Below are 15438 nucleotides of genomic sequence, written 5' to 3' on the forward strand. Positions count from 1 at the left end.
AGTTTACAGCTATAACAATGAAGTTTTGTAAGAAAAGAATGAAAAAGGAAATCTTTCAAGTGGTCTATAAAAATTTCAGAAGTCAATAATTTTGATATTTAGATATTTAGCGGTATTATTTAGATTTAGGTATTATTTAGATAATAAGTGGTACCAAAGCTGTCCCTCACACTTGGAAACAACAAAGTCTTGTGTTCTGAATTAGTGGAGTGAAAATTTGGGTGTGATGCCTGCTTTTTAAGGCTGAGCATCACCATGTTGTTCAGATTTTGTGTACTTGTACAGACACAAGTGATCCCTCAGTCTGCCAGGATTTTCAGAATACAGCTGCTTTTTCATTAGCTGTGCAGGATATACGTTACAGAGGGTTTGCCTGTTACACCTTGTATTATGTTCACTTCCAGCAATGAGTCCAAAGAGTTCAAAAAGGTCACGAAGTCCTGCAGGCAATTCAAAGGTCCCAGAGATTGAAGTTACTGTCGACGAAGGTATGGAAGAAATATCATTAAATACTCTTCTAATGTTCTTCTATTCTTCTCATGCTTTCTGTTCCCCATTTTCACAGTCCGTAATTAACTTACACATGCACCTCATGTAGCAAACTCAGTTTTGTTTCAGGGGTTCAGATATGCTTTAATATAGAAACAGGCTGATTTTTCATTTTTCTATGTTGGCGTCTGACAGCCTGCTTGGGCATGTTATTCCAAGCAGAGATGTGGGATCTGGTGTGGTCCTGAGCAGATGACTGGCTTAAAATACTTAAAATATGCTTAAAATACTGCGCTAGAGGAACTTCTTAAGGTTTTTTTTTATTCCACTTGTAATTCAGAAGTGAAGTTTTCTCTACTGTTCAAGTTTGATGTGTTGTTCTTTTTCTATGATGCTTGCTTCTGCTCGCTGCAGGTATATATATAATGTCTTCCTACAGGTCCAAATAAACCACAAACAACAGATGTTCGAACTAATTCTCAAACCAATGGGTCCAATATGAGCTTCAAGCCGCGAGGAAGAGAGTTTTCATTCGGTAAATGTTGTGGGAATTCACTCACGTGCTTTCTGTTAATGTTGGTGTTGAAATTTCTGGTGATGACATAACGGAGAGATCTGGAATTCATGTTTTATTCTACAGTTAGTGGATGACAGAAGTTCTTGTTTTCGTGCATGTTCAGTTCTTCATCATGTAGAATAATCTACGTCGGAGAAATCCTGGCTGATGTATAGAGGTGGCTGCACAAGTGCAGCACAGGTCCATTGGGTCTCACTAACCTGGGTTCAAACTCAGTCCCTTCAGGCTTTTGCTGCTCTGTTGTTTCACGGTGCTGCAGACCCCTGAGGGACCTGTTGGTGCACAGCACCCCCAGCGTGCATCAACCCAGTCCAGGTCTGTCATGGTGCAGAAGCTTAAGAAACGCTCCACAAACGTGAAATGTTGAGCACCACTGTGCAGAGACACCCAGGTGGCCCATAGGAACTAGGAAGGATTTAACAAACCAGTAAGCCGTGACCTATCCGAGCTGATTTTGCAAGATCACCCTTATGGATGTCCCCAGCTCTGGAAAAAAATCAGTGAAGGAGAAGCCAGGGAGGACTGGAAGCCGAGTGGCTGTGTTCAGGGTGACTGTAAGCAGTTCCCCCAGTCTCCTGAAACTGGTTTTTTAGCACCCCGACCTTCAGAGTTTATTTGCTTATATTTATATGGGAGTTTGTTTTTTGCTTTATCGTGTTTGTCTCCCGTGCTTGTTCTTTAGCCATATAGTCATAAAATGTGAAACAAAGGAGTTCTTTACTCCCACTGAGCCAGTTTAGCGTGAATATACAGTACTGGTTGGGTATGACGGCTCCTGTTGGCATGGGCAGCAGTCCTATGCAGAGCTGTTGCAGGTTTCTTGACTTTCTTGTTATTGCTACACCTAAGCTTTTTTTTTTTTTAAAAAAAAAAAACACCTGCAACTTTTTTAAACTTTTCAACTGAGTTTTTAGTTTTGTAGACCAGCTATGGACCACTTACCTGCAGCCAAGGGTAAACCGGTTTAGGAATTGCTGCGGGTTGCTGTCAGGAACAAAATGCCTGGCTAGATGGAGATTTAATCTTACCCACTGAAGCTGAAACTATATAGATGGAGTTTATAGCTCTCAGGACAGTGGTGTGTGTTGCGGGGCTGTGGCGCTGAACATCTGAAGAACTTTCTGCTGCTGTTTTGGGTGCTGCTTCAGATGACTAAATTTGATGCTGTCTGCTGCTGTAAATGTGGATCGCTCTTGGGTTTCAATTTTAATTGCCCTTGCTTTACCTAGTAGCAGTATCTTTCAAAGCTTCGGGAAAATGAGGCTTGATGTGGATATGGGTTTAGACTGCAGCAGCATGTTTTGGTGCCGTTTGCAGGATGAAAGCCATTTTGCATGTCTTACTGTTATAGTAAATCAGTTATCAAGCATAATAATTTATTAAACGTTTATTAAAGTCTTCTTCAAGGACTGATTCATTGTGGAAGTGTTGCTTTAATTTTCCGATTTCCTCCTGGCAGAAGCGTGGAATGCCAAAATTACTGACTTAAAGCAGAAAGTCGAAAATCTTTTTAATGAAAAATGTGGTAAGTGTATTGATTCTTTTTTACTGCGCTGTCTTTCTTACGAACGTACAGTAAAGATGTGTGAGAGAGGCGTTCATGTGTTTATTCCGAAGGTCCTGCAATCCTTGTGTGCTCTAGGCATTTCTCCTTTGAGCTCATTCTCATGTAGGTTGCTTGCAATTGTGTCACGTTTCCACTGGTTATTTGATTTGGGTTTGGAAATGGAGAAGTTGTGGTCGGATTACCGCTGCTTTAATGACCCAGAGACGCGGGGATTCCACATCCTGGCGCATCTTTTTAAGTTTTCTTCACTGCTTATGAATGGAAGTTTGCATGAGTTCAGCCTCTGCATGACTCAATACGTTGTGGGTGGTACCTGGAGAGATGCTCCATCATATCCTCGCGCTTCTAGTGCAGGCTGTTGGGAAGCTAATGACTTCTCCAAATTCCTTCTGAGTGCAGCTTTTGGAACAAGATCTCTAGTCGCACCTGCCCTTGATGCTGCTCTGTAGAAGAGACAGCGACAGAATGCATTGCCTGTAACAAAGCAGGGTACAAATGGGATAGTCTTGTGTGCAGACCAAGCCAGTGGCATGAGCTGCCGGCAAATTACTAACTTTCCACGGCAAATTATGATCAGACTTGCAGCAGAATGAGTTATGTTTGAGGCTGTGTTTCATTTCCTTCCTGCTTACTCATAGCTGTCACCAAGAGAGGCAAAGCCTGCTGGTTCCACCTAGTCCAGTATGTACGTGCCAGCTATTCTATACCATTCATACCTAAGGTTTTCCTTTTTATACACACACCAGTTGCCTAGCTGGTAGCTTATTTGCTGGGTTGCATTTCAGGGGAAGCACTGGGGCTGACCGAACCGGTGAAGGTGCCCTTTGCATTGTTTGAATCCTTCCCGGAGGTTTTCTACGTGGAAGGATTGCCCGAGGGGGTGCCATTCCGCCGACCTTCTACTTTTGGAATTCCAAGACTAGAGAAGATCCTGAGAAACAAATCCAAGATAAAATTCATTATTAAAAAGTAAGACTCCCGTCTCTCTCTGATAATCTATTCCATGAGAACTGAGATGTAGAACAAAAAATGAAACTGGGTTGCCAAATTGCTGAATTACCCTGTAAAGTACACACTGGAGTATTTTTAGTAAAGGAGGAAATGGTCAGAAAGCTCTTGTAGAGGAGGAGCAGGATACAGTAATCGTTTTGTTCTGAAAGATGCTCACAACCTATTTTGGGAGGAAGAGCAAGTCCAGATTTTTTAGCCCATTTCAGTTATTGCACCACTGGTTTAGTTCCTACCACATGGAGCTCTTACGGGTTACTCATAAAAGTTGCTGGGAGGGTACCAGGAGCTGAGAAGTGGAGATTCATATAATTGGGCATTGTAAGAACTTATTTTTCTTGTCTGGAATAGGTTTAGATACCTGTGTGCCAGTGCAGAAACAGTGGCAAGAGCAGTTGGGGAGCCTCCCGACCATGGCGTTCTTGTCTGGCTGTTTGGCTGAGAGGCTGTCACTTGGTTCCTGCCTTTGATAGATTAATATTAGAAAATTGCATTTTCTTTAATGCCAATTAATGTAATTTTTTTTTAATTGTACATTAAATGTTCAATCTGTTTGCAGGCCTGAGATGTTTGAGGCAGCTATTAAGGAATGTTCTGCTAGAAGCCCCCAAAGTGAGTTTTGCAACTGCTTAATGTTCTACATAACAGTCTCTTTCAAGGATTAAATCCAGATCAGGAGAGCTGCACGGTGTTAATGAACTCCTGAAAGATTCGTTCTACATTGTGGTTGGTTTGTTTGCTTCTTGTTTTTTAACAATGGGGAAAGCACTTGCCCATTACAGTTAAATATAGCTTTAGCAAAGGAGTGTTAAATTTTTCAAGTTATTCATAATAATCATGCCTCTAATGTGTTCTTTACTACCTTTTCTCAAAATGTAACAAGGAATGTGTGATTTGCAGAAGTAATTCAGGTCTAGAGATAAATTATTTGCTTCTAATGCATAGATCATCTAAATGACAAGTCCTCCACAGACAGGAGTGCAGAAAAGCAGTAGAAAATATTGTGTCAGGCGGGTCAGGGATGAAGTGTTTTGAGTCATATCATTGTCTCTTACTATGGGTTGGCAAAACTCTGCAGAGTTACTTGAACTTGGCTATGTTGTGCCACTGGACAGTGTGGCACAATACATATTCAGAAATATAACTGTAAGGGGTTTCTTTTGTGAATGCACGGTAGGTGTTACTGAGTTAACTGCAAGTGCTATGATTTTCCTGTTAATAAAAATACCAAAATACACGCTCCATATACTCTTTTTTTGTTTTCCTTTTAATAACAATCTTTTTAGAAACCCAGCTAGGTAAAGATTTAATATCTTTCATCTAGCTCTTTCTCTTGGATTGGAGCATGTACCTTCAATAAGTATGTCTCATTGGAAGCTGCTCCCATTGTGAAAATGGAACTGGGTCCACATTGAAAACTTTGCTAATACCTGTTATTTTGGAATATTTTCTTCATGAGCCATTCAAGATTTGGGGCTGTCTACAATTGTTTTTTAAATCAGTCCTCTCCTTTTTAGGAAAAAATAATTCATCTAACATAGCCAATACAGCAAGCACCACAACAAACACAGTGGTGAACACGGCCGCAGGGGTTGAAGATCTGAACATCATTCAAGTGACTATACCAGGTATGTCATTGCCTGGGGTCACATCACGCTTTTTGTGCTTATATCCTTGGTGACATTTCTTTAGTCTGATTAAGTTTTTCCAGCAGTCAAGCTGGCTCGCTGAAATACAAGTACTATCAACAAAGAACATAATTTACCATTCTGGTTTTTGCTGAGGTGTTAAGTATTTTCTAGCACTCATTAATATCTGTTCAGTGACAGGTCTATAATAGTCTTGGTCCAACCCTTAGTTCAGAAGTATCCACATTGTTCCCTTTTTTCTCATGCAATAAATTAAATATTGATTTGCAATTTTCTTGGCAACTTCAGGAGTTTGGTGCTTGGGCTGAATCACATAACCATGCAGACTGAACTGCATTGTCTTTCTTAGGCATGTATCATGTTGATTAGAAACAGGAACGTTGCATGCTGTGGCCACCTATTGAATGGTCACTTGGCTTTTATACATTATTTACCGTTACACGTACTGTAAGAAAATATAATTTGTGATTTTAGATGTCAGTTTACAAAATCATCTCTAGGCAGTAAATCTGGATTCATCCCTGGAAGGATTCATCCCATCAAGGCCAGGTGGGATGGGGCTGGGAGCAGCCTGCTCTGTGGAAGGTGTCCCTGCCCATGGCAGGGGGGTTGGAACTGGGTGAACTTTAAGGTCCCTTCCAGCCCAAACCATTCTAGGATTTTTTAATCACCAGCTCTTTTTGCATATTTCTACAATTCTGTGTTGCTGCTAAAGCTAGGAACAAAGACAGCTCCTGGTTTGAGGCACTGGGGTGTACCTGCTTTGAGTAAATATGCAACAGTAAACAAGCTTTGGGGAGGGGGGGAGTCTGCTTGATGCTGATGCTCTTCTAACAATTTCTTCCAGATGATGAAAGCGAGCGACTGTCAAAAGTAGAAAAGGCCAGACAATTGAGAGAGCAAGTAAATGATCTTTTTAGCCGGAAATTTGGTAATTGCTTCTTCCTCCCTGTTTTTACATGGGTGTGAATGCAGTTAATGTTGTTGGTGTTGACATTACTGAATCATCGCAGTGGATGATATATCTCTGATCATTAAAATGAACGAACTTGAGAACTGTATATGAATGTTGTACTTCGACTTCAAAAAGCATCTTTTATAAGCAATGTAGGTTGTTTGGTGTTTTAAACAAAAAATCCTAAGAGTATAGATTGTGTTATGTCATCACCCCCCACTCCCTTTCTGTTTTTTTCTGTGTAAACAGGGATGGAATACTTACTGTGCTGGCAGTCCATGATTCTTCTTAGGGCTTCATAGTCCTGACCTCTTAATACTTGGAACTAGAGTAGTTTTAAAAATGCAGCTCAGTCTTTTTGCTGTGTATAGTTTTCTTTTTTACTTTCTATTTGCATTGTACAGCAATAATGACCTGAGTTTCTTGGTCTGAAATTCCCTCGCTAGGGCTGTGCTGAATTGCTTTCATGGCATTGCAGGAGATGCTTCTTTTTTTCCTCCATCTAGCTGTTTCCTTAGATACCCCGTTCTGTACCTTTTCTTAGTAAACACAGAACATGGGTTCTTTATTTGCTGAGCTGCCAGAGCTGGAGTTGTAGCTCTTGTAGTGATGTTGATGAGCGGAATCCAGCTCATCCTATTTCCAACACTGTAATGGTTTCCTTGTTACATGAATTTTCCTAGTTTCAGACCCAATAGAAAGTTTGGATTTGCATTTAGTTTCTTAATTGTCTGAGGACTTTATTTTCAAGGTAATCATAACTATGTAGACTTGAAAATAAGCATGACCCATGACCTCTTTCACTTAGGTGAAGCCACTGGTGTGAATTTCCCTGTGAAAGTCCCGTACAGAAAGATCACTGTCAATCCTGGGTGTGTGGTGGTGGATGGGATGCCTCCTGGCGTGGCGTTCAAAGCTCCCAGTTATCTGGAAATTAGCTCCATGAGGAAGATTTTGGAATCAGCGGAGTTTATCAAATTTACTGTCATTCGGTAAGTGGTTGCCACTGATCAGATTGTACAGATGTCGCGAGGACAGCCCTGTGTCTGGAATAAATCGAGACTGGAAAGAATAGAAGTTGCAGCGCATCGTTAAATAGTGGAAGATGTTGGCTCCTTGGGGTAAAACCAGATCAGGTCAAATGGAGCCCAGATGTTCATAGCATGAGTGAAGATGGTGACTCTTTGGAGGATGTGTCCAACTGAGTATGGCACAGGGCATTTTATTTACAGGCGTATTACAGCAGTTACAATCCATTCGTATCTGTGAGTCCTAAAGTCTTGTGGGCCTTGCTCTCCCATTTGTAAGATCAAGTTCTGAGAGACAAGTCCACAGCTTGTTGGCTCTTAACAGTAAATAGTGTTTGTACTAGTATTAATATTTCAGATGTTACGCATCCTGAGTTAAGTAAACTCTTTGATAAATGGTTTTTTCCCTACAAAATGAGTTTATCTACAATATTTAAAAATACAATATTGCCCAATTACAACATAAGTGGATTTCATTTATATGTGTTTATTTCCGCAGACATATATATACACACATATATACAAAGTATATTTGTATGCATGAAGCAGAACAGATGAAACTCTGGAATCATACTAGGGAGGAGTTCAGGGATAGAAAATACAAATTTAACAGTTTATGTGACTTCTCAAGTCGCAGACTGCTTCACAGGAGTCTGAATGCTTCAGTTTATACTTAAAGAGAGAAATCTCTTAGATATGTTTTACTAAGGGGTCTGAACTCTCAACCCTTAATCATGAATTGTCCTAACTGAAAGGACTCTTGCTCGATCCACGGTGTCGAGTTGGGCTCTGAAGAAGAGGGGACTCCCTGGTTAGCTGGTGGTGAGCGAGGGAAGGATTTTGATGTTTCTGTCTATGTTCCTTTTCAAAGTGCGAGCACACAAGCCAGGGTGCCCAAGAGCTGCTGTGACGGTTCCTTATGCTTTGGTCCAACTCCCTGTGTGTTTTTTAGCACGACCTCTGTCCCGAAAGGTTAGGTGAGGCTGCTTTGGGAGGGAAGGCCCATGCAGTATCTTTTAGAATCAGTAAACTTTTCTTTTTCTCTTGCAGACCATTGCCAGGACTTGTGATTAACAATCGTAAGTATTTATGAGACGCTGATGGCAAATGTATTCTTGTAGCTTACCCAGATTCGTTTTCCACCTTTGGGTTTGGTGGCAGAGGCTGCAGGGTGGTTCAGTTCTGTGTGTAACTCTTGTCTGTGTCTCATGAAGGTTCCCTGACTAAACATGCACGTGCAATTAACTTGAGAGCAGCGTGGTACATTTACAGAGCAGTGTAAGATTAGCACATGAACTGTGATACAAAACCACAAGATACTGATTTTGTATTTTTTCAGCTGCAGAGTCCCAAAGAGATTTAGGACCTTGACTGAGCAGCAGACTGACATGGGAGTGCCTACATTTTAGGTTCGGATCCACCGCAATGTCAGTTAATAAGCAAGAACTTTCCAGTAGCTGCACAACCGTGTTCCAGTGAAAAATTCTGCAGTCTGCCGAAAGTGTAGCAGTTTAGAGAGGCAGAGTGTAATGACCTGAAATGCTGTGGCCAACTTGGCCATGTTAATGAAATTGTTTGGGGTTGGAAAAAAAGAAGTTGTAGTGTTTTCAGTTGCCTAAAATAATTGTGACCTGTTTTTTTAGATCTTTAAGAGAAAAAAATGAAACTGCGAAACGCTGCTGTTACCGTGTCCCTTGTGCCGGGTTCTCTCTGAGCCAGGGTCAGGTTAGAAGTTCAGAGGGCAGGTAACCTGCTGTCATTCCTTTGGCCCGAGCCAGCCTGAGCCTTAGCCACCGGCATCACCGCTTTTGTATCCAGCCACCAGTATATTCCATTTTAATAATTCCAGTATATTCCAGTATGTTAATGTGCTGAGATCTGCGAACTGCAAGCACGAGGTGTCCTCAGGAAGGTATTGTAGCTAGTAACTCACACTGACATGCTTACCGGTCCCGGGCACGCCGTCTTAGGTGGGAAAGGGACCCCTTTGTAAGAGGGGACCTTCCAGGCAGATAAGTGTGTAATAGCGTTTCCAAATAATTCAATTAGAAATGAAAGGAGCTATTAAACTGTTGTCTATTCAGCATGTGTTGGGACTGAGGCTAGCTAAGGGCTGAGTAAGAGCAACACAGGTAATCCGACCGTCTTCCATCACTGGGGGAGCAGGTTGGCCATTGAACATGTGGGGTTTGTCTGTTGTTCGTGTCCGTTAATTATGTTGGAAATGATCTGATATTGATAGACACCAAGGCCAATGACTGAAAGGCTCTGAGCCTGCTGCTTATAGGTACGATGCTTTATTCCTCTTCTGAGGAACATGTGGGAACTTCAAAGGAAGTTTTATGGTGCTTGCAGGCAAGATAGGGAATGTGTTTTCTGTAACAAAAAATACTGAACTGCAACTCAATCACAAGCATCAGTAACCTGTTCGTGCGGCAAGTTTCAGGATTTGCAGATTCAAGAAGTAAGATTGCCCTTGTGTTACATGTGGACCATTGTCATTGTGAAGTTAAACAGTGATCATGTCTACTCTTAGAGCTGATGGAAAAAGCTGAAGCAGAAGCATCGCCAACAGCACCAGCAGCAGCACCAGTACTACCAGGTGATTCAGAGCGCGATGCATGTCCTTGCAGGAGGGGTAGGGTATGGAGTTCTCGATCTTATTGGCAGGTGATACTAGTAGTCGTGTCCTGGGTACACGCTGCTCGTGATGAGCCGTTTTATTTTGACAGATGGTGTTCGACGGTGACTTTTATAGCTATTAAATATTAATAAATTAATAGAAAGAGCTATTGCTTCTGTCAAGCTGTGTCATTGGTGTGTTCATTGATTTGATTTTTGCAGATGATGAGTGAGCTGTGAAGAATGATTAGTAGGGGCAATACATAAAGCAAACTCAGTATCCATTTATTGATACCTGCTTAAGCCAAAGTCTGTGTGCGTCTGAGCCACATGGAAACCTCACTTGGCTGCATATCTCTCTGTGTAACATGTGAGAACCTCGAATGGGGTCTTGATGGAATTTCTGCCTGCTGCAGAGCTCTGTAACCCCTGCTAGACTGTGTCTAGACCGCACACACGTCACCTGTCTTAGTGTGAATGGAGAACTTAGCTTTACGCTATGGGTAGCTAAAGTGAATGTAGTTGGGCGACTTCCATTTGACGCAGTATGGTTCGTAAATGCTCGCAGATCTTTTAAAAACGTGTCTCCCAAACTGGTGTAGTGCAGGAAAGACTTTTGCAATTATCTGGATAAACTGTTACTCAAAGAAACGAGGAGACTAAGAGAGAGCGTTCAATAAACCTCTTGAGAGTAAGGGATGCTTGTATGGCGGAAATAATTACAAAAGAAACTACGAGCTGCTCTGTTTGCAGTGGGAGGCGGTGGGAGGGAGGAGAACGGCTGCTGTGATCAGTGAACCACTGCAGTCTGTCCGTCCTTCACTCACCCACAGTGTTACAGAGGCTGAAGAGCTTGCCCAGCACCTGGCCATCTATAATCCATCAACATAGCGGGGAGAAAAAGCATTATGGAATTAAAACGTATTTTTTGCCCCCTATTCCATGCCTTCTCACTCTCTCCCAAAATACACATACTCACTGTGGAAGACAGTGCTCTAACCAGAAGGGGTGACTTTTTTTTTAAATACTGCTTTATATTTAAGTGGTTTGAGTAAAGCCATTCCAAACTTGATGTATTTCCTGCAAGTGTGTGTTATGTTCTGCCAGGACTTGATATGTCTGCTGCAGTGGGCCAAACTCAGTCCGAAGAGAAAGTTTTAGGTAGTGTAATATAATAAATACTTGGCTACCTATTCTGGGTGGGGTTTTTTTTGCAGACTGTATAGAATATTACACATATTTCTCCCAGACAAAGCTATTTGAGTCTAATGAGAAGAGAAAAAAATTAGGCATTTTTTTTTTCAGGGAAAGCTTAATTGCCATAATTTTTCTAAGATGCTTATCTGATTCATATTGTTGAAACTGTACTCATATTCGTTTGACTGTTGGTTTGTGTTTTTTTTTCATTTAAGAGCCAGCTGAACCAAGCCAAATGGAAGTATCTGTAGGAGGTAAGTGTTTGTCTTCAGCTATTTTCAACAAACATTTTTAAGTAATTGTGAAAAAAGTTGCGTCTTTTTTTAAAGGAGACAGGTCAGTCAAAACAGAAAAGGGCTTTTAGTTGTTCCCAGGACATTTTTTTGTCTGTATTAATATCAGGATGCATCATGTGAAAAACACTCTGCAGCAAAAGTTATTATTCAAATAATTTTACAAAGGAGTTTTGTGAGTTGTTGTTCTTGCTTGGTGAGTCATTACTATATATATAGGCTTTGAGTGATTGCTCATGTCCTGAGCAATGCATCTCGTTATTCAACACTGTAGTTTCCACAATTAATGCAAGTAAACGATTGCCACCATCAGGAACTTTGAATGCCACATTGGCCTGCATGTGCTGTGCAGGGAAGGGGAGTATTGATGTTTCTCAGAGCTTAAGCCCTGAAAAACATCCAACTTTCCTATTGTCCAAGAACATACCGGAGCTGTATCTTTTTCAGCTGTCGATATATGCAAGACCAAGGAGGCTGTAGATCTTTTACCCCCCTGTGCTTTTGCATGGTCTCAGAGCATTAGGAGCATTGCATGCATTGCATGCAATGGTCTGGGAGCATTAGGAGTGCTGGACTGACCTGAGAATTGGGATGCTGGTGGCTGCTGTGGGCTCTGGTCCTCTAAATGCTGCCTCTGCTATAGTCCCAGCCTGTCAGCACAGCCCGGGGCGGCTGTGGCTGCCTCTGGCGTGGCTGACACAGGGGATGGCAGGTGCTCCGAGTTGGCCAGGCTGCTGTCTTTGTGCCAGCTGGTCCTGGAGGGGCTTTCTGATGTGCCAGCAGCGTAGCCAACAGCCCTGGGGTGGTGGCCGCCGCGCCTCAGTGCTTGTCATCTGAAAACTCTCACCTTGAGTTCATTCCCTAACCCTGCTTGGGTCCCTCCAAAAGAGAAAGCAGCAAATCTCAGCGTTTCCATTCTTCTGTATCCTTTTCCATGGAAATGCCCTTTCCAGTGCCCATTGCTCCTGTTTCCCTGTCAGGTCACTGGGATGACATGCTCAACCAGAACTGCTGCTGGAAGCTCAGGGCCAGGTTCTCCCAGTGCTGGGAGCAGGTCTTTCTTGGAGCATAGATCAATCCTGTTGCAGCGGTCAAAACAAAAAACAGGCGAGTGTTAAGAGCCACGGAAGAGCTGAGCTGCAGATTTTAAGCTCACAGTTATTGAAAGATACAGGGATATTGAAAGATCTGGAACATCAGATGTCTTTGTAATGCCATAAGTATGCGGGATTGCTGAAACTGTGAGATGATGGAGAGAGACAGTTGTTCCTGGGTACCTTCATGCGGAGGAAATCTAGCTATGAGCCTTGAAAGTGATGGTTGTGAAGAAACAGACAAGCATGGGTATGGATTTGTCATCCCAAACTGGATTCAGACCCAGTAACCAGAGGAATGATCTTGAGAAAAGGCATGCAGTTGCTAAAGAACTTCAGATCACTTCAGAGCTAGGCTGGAATGTGTAAAATGATCGTGAAATGGCTTGGCTTTATAGTGATGAATTACCCTAGCTCTGAATCTTCCAAACAACTTCAGTGGAAAACCAATTTCCTTCCAACATCATATTCTCTGTTTATAAAAAGAACAAGATCAGGCTTCGGGTCATATAGGCAGTGCTATACAGGCACCAGATTTCTTTGATGTACCTCCAAGCATCCCTGTGAACAAAAAAAAGTGAAGATTTTGTAATGAAGTCTCCTGGAAATGCAAAAAATTGTATCAAAAGATGATGAACGCTTCAGCCAAGAAGATAAAATTTCTGTCTCTGTTTTGTTGGGGTTTTTTAAGCATATCATAAAGCCTTCCTATGTGATACTGTGCGTTGAAGAAATAAAATGAGCTAGAGTCAAAATTTGGTTTGGACAGATTAATATAAAATAATGTGGAAGTCTGTATCAAGTTGAGAAGCAGTCCTGCAGATGGGAAAAAAATCTGAAAAATAGTCAGTGCTGTGAAAACAAGAGTTTGGGCAATGAATGTTAATTTACTAAATCACCCAGAAGGCATGACTTGAGCACGAGTAGCTTCAGATGTTGGTAGGTACCTTTGGAAGAGAGCATCTTTAAAAACGTGAAACAGCGATCATGCCTGACGCAGTTGAAGTCAGGAGCTACAGGCTTAACCTGTGAGTGTTTGAAAAGCTTCACCCAGCATCGCGTGTCTGAGGAGGTGGCTGAAGGCAGGAGTGGTGCTGGGGATTGACAGAGCAGGGAGAAGGACTGCAGAGCAGCAGGCAGGGCCAAAACAGTGATGTAGCTGATGTTTTTTCACTGATTATGTGGTGTTGGTGTTTCCTTTTTGGTTTAAGTACCTTTCCAGCCCAGTGAGTCTTTCAGCTGTATAAAAACCCTTTTAAATTTTTATTTCTGTTCTTCAAAAACTAGAGTTCTCTAAGAGCCCAGGCTGCTTTATATTGACATGAATATGGCGATGTCCACAGAATCAGATTGTTGTGAATATATTTTTATTTACTGTTAATATTTCAAGAGGATAAATTAATGCTTTCCATATTTTCATAGGTTTTTACGTACTGAGTACAGCAATAACAACAAAATTGATTGGGAACTTCCCTTTTTTCTTCATTCATTACTGCTTTTTCAACAGATATTACAGAAACAGAAGAAAATTGTCAAATAAAGCAAGAACCAGACCCAACGTGGTAGACTTCATCAACACTGGGTAAAAGAATTTACTGTTTCTTGAACTCAGCACCTGTCAAGGAGTAACACTTTTATATTTTTGGGTGGGGAGAAGAGGGCTGAGATACAGGACTGAATGCCAGAAGGCACCAGTCCTTTACTTACGAATTAATTTATTTGTCTCAGTTCTCACCTGTAAAACGTAGAATGTTTTCCCTACCTTATCCAAATACAACGTAAAACATGCAGTGTGCACATTGATGAGGCAGACAGTCCTGGGAAAATGTGGCCTGTAAATAAAAACGGGTGATGGTAATGACATATTTCAGAGGCAGAGTAAAGGAAAACTTAGGGAATTAGTGTTTACGAAGAACTCTGAGATAGTTGTGTGAAAAAGCATTATTATTCCTGGTAAAGCCTGTATATTTCCAAATTGTAGCTGGGCAGGAAAAGCTCTTCACTACGATTGCAGCGTTCTCTGAGCTTGGGATGCTTGGTAAAGCTATTAATCGTGATGGCAAACCCGTTTCCTTTGAAAGATTTTTTTCTTTTCCAGTTAACTTTTATGAAAAGCTTCGTTTCATTTACATTGCAAAAATGTCTGAATCTTTCTCTTATACTATTCTTAACTTCACTCATTCCTAAAAATGGCAATTTGGTGGAGGTGGAGAGCAGTGCCGGTTATGCCGTCACGTCACCAGATATAATAGGCTGACCCCCACGGTCGTGTCTGTGCTTCGTTCAGAGAAAACGGCAATTTTAAGCTATCACAGCTCTGTATTGAGCTTTTTGTTCGTATTCCCAACCGAGTATTTTCCTCATGTAGTGTTGGATACATTAGCAGTTTGATTTGGTTGATACCAAGTTGGATGCATTTGTGTAGTACGCTCGAGCTGTAGCCTGCCTGGCTTTAGTAAGGAAAAGGCAGGGATTCATGCTGGAGACCAAAGCATCTGTGCACCATGCCAGTCCTGGGGACGCAGGCCACCAGCAAACCCCAGCTCTGTCCTTCAGCTCTGCTGGGCTGCGGGTGGGAAGGCGGATTGTCCCAGCAGAGATGCCCGTGGGCTGCACTCCGGGCACCATCCGCTGCTTGGGATGGGGACAGCTGCTTGGGATGGGGACAGCCTCAGCCATGGTCCCCGTCCAGGCAGCATAAGCACAGCCTGGTGCACTGGGGGCTGCTGGTGGCTTCAGGATGAGGGACTGAAGGGGCAAATCCAGAAATGATTTGGTAGAAACTGGGGGAATCTGACATACCAGCATACCCGCTGCTGTGCCCGGAGCGTTGCGAGTGCAGCAGGAGCCTTCCCAAGAAATGGGTGAAGGCTGCTTTGGGAATACTGGTCGTAAAACTGAACACGGTGGGAGAAAATATACTAAAGAAACACTTGATTTGTCATGGGAAGCCCTTCCC

The 15438-nt window shown here is 42.2% G+C and overlaps 1 protein-coding gene across 3 annotated transcripts in view; it reads left to right on the plus strand.

Annotated features, from left to right (window-relative positions):
* GTF2I (general transcription factor IIi) overlaps nt 1-15438 on the plus strand; it is a 78915-nt gene that overhangs the window by 62040 nt on the left and 1437 nt on the right. For all 3 annotated transcript variants that reach the window (XM_056325469.1, XM_056325464.1, XM_056325478.1), the window contains 12 exons: nt 405-488; nt 929-1024; nt 2526-2591; nt 3419-3602; nt 4201-4253; nt 5159-5269; nt 6138-6221; nt 7054-7237; nt 8324-8352; nt 9810-9875; nt 11308-11346; nt 13987-14061. In XM_056325469.1, the coding sequence (XP_056181444.1) occupies nt 405-488; nt 929-1024; nt 2526-2591; nt 3419-3602; nt 4201-4253; nt 5159-5269; nt 6138-6221; nt 7054-7237; nt 8324-8352; nt 9810-9875; nt 11308-11346; nt 13987-14045 (1055 nt within the window). In that variant the 3' untranslated portion in view covers nt 14046-14061. The remainder of the gene's footprint in view (nt 1-404; nt 489-928; nt 1025-2525; nt 2592-3418; nt 3603-4200; nt 4254-5158; nt 5270-6137; nt 6222-7053; nt 7238-8323; nt 8353-9809; nt 9876-11307; nt 11347-13986; nt 14062-15438) is intronic.

Source organism: Falco biarmicus, chromosome 1 (genome assembly GCF_023638135.1).
Source record: "Falco biarmicus isolate bFalBia1 chromosome 1, bFalBia1.pri, whole genome shotgun sequence".
NCBI lineage: Eukaryota > Metazoa > Chordata > Aves > Falconiformes > Falconidae > Falco > Falco biarmicus.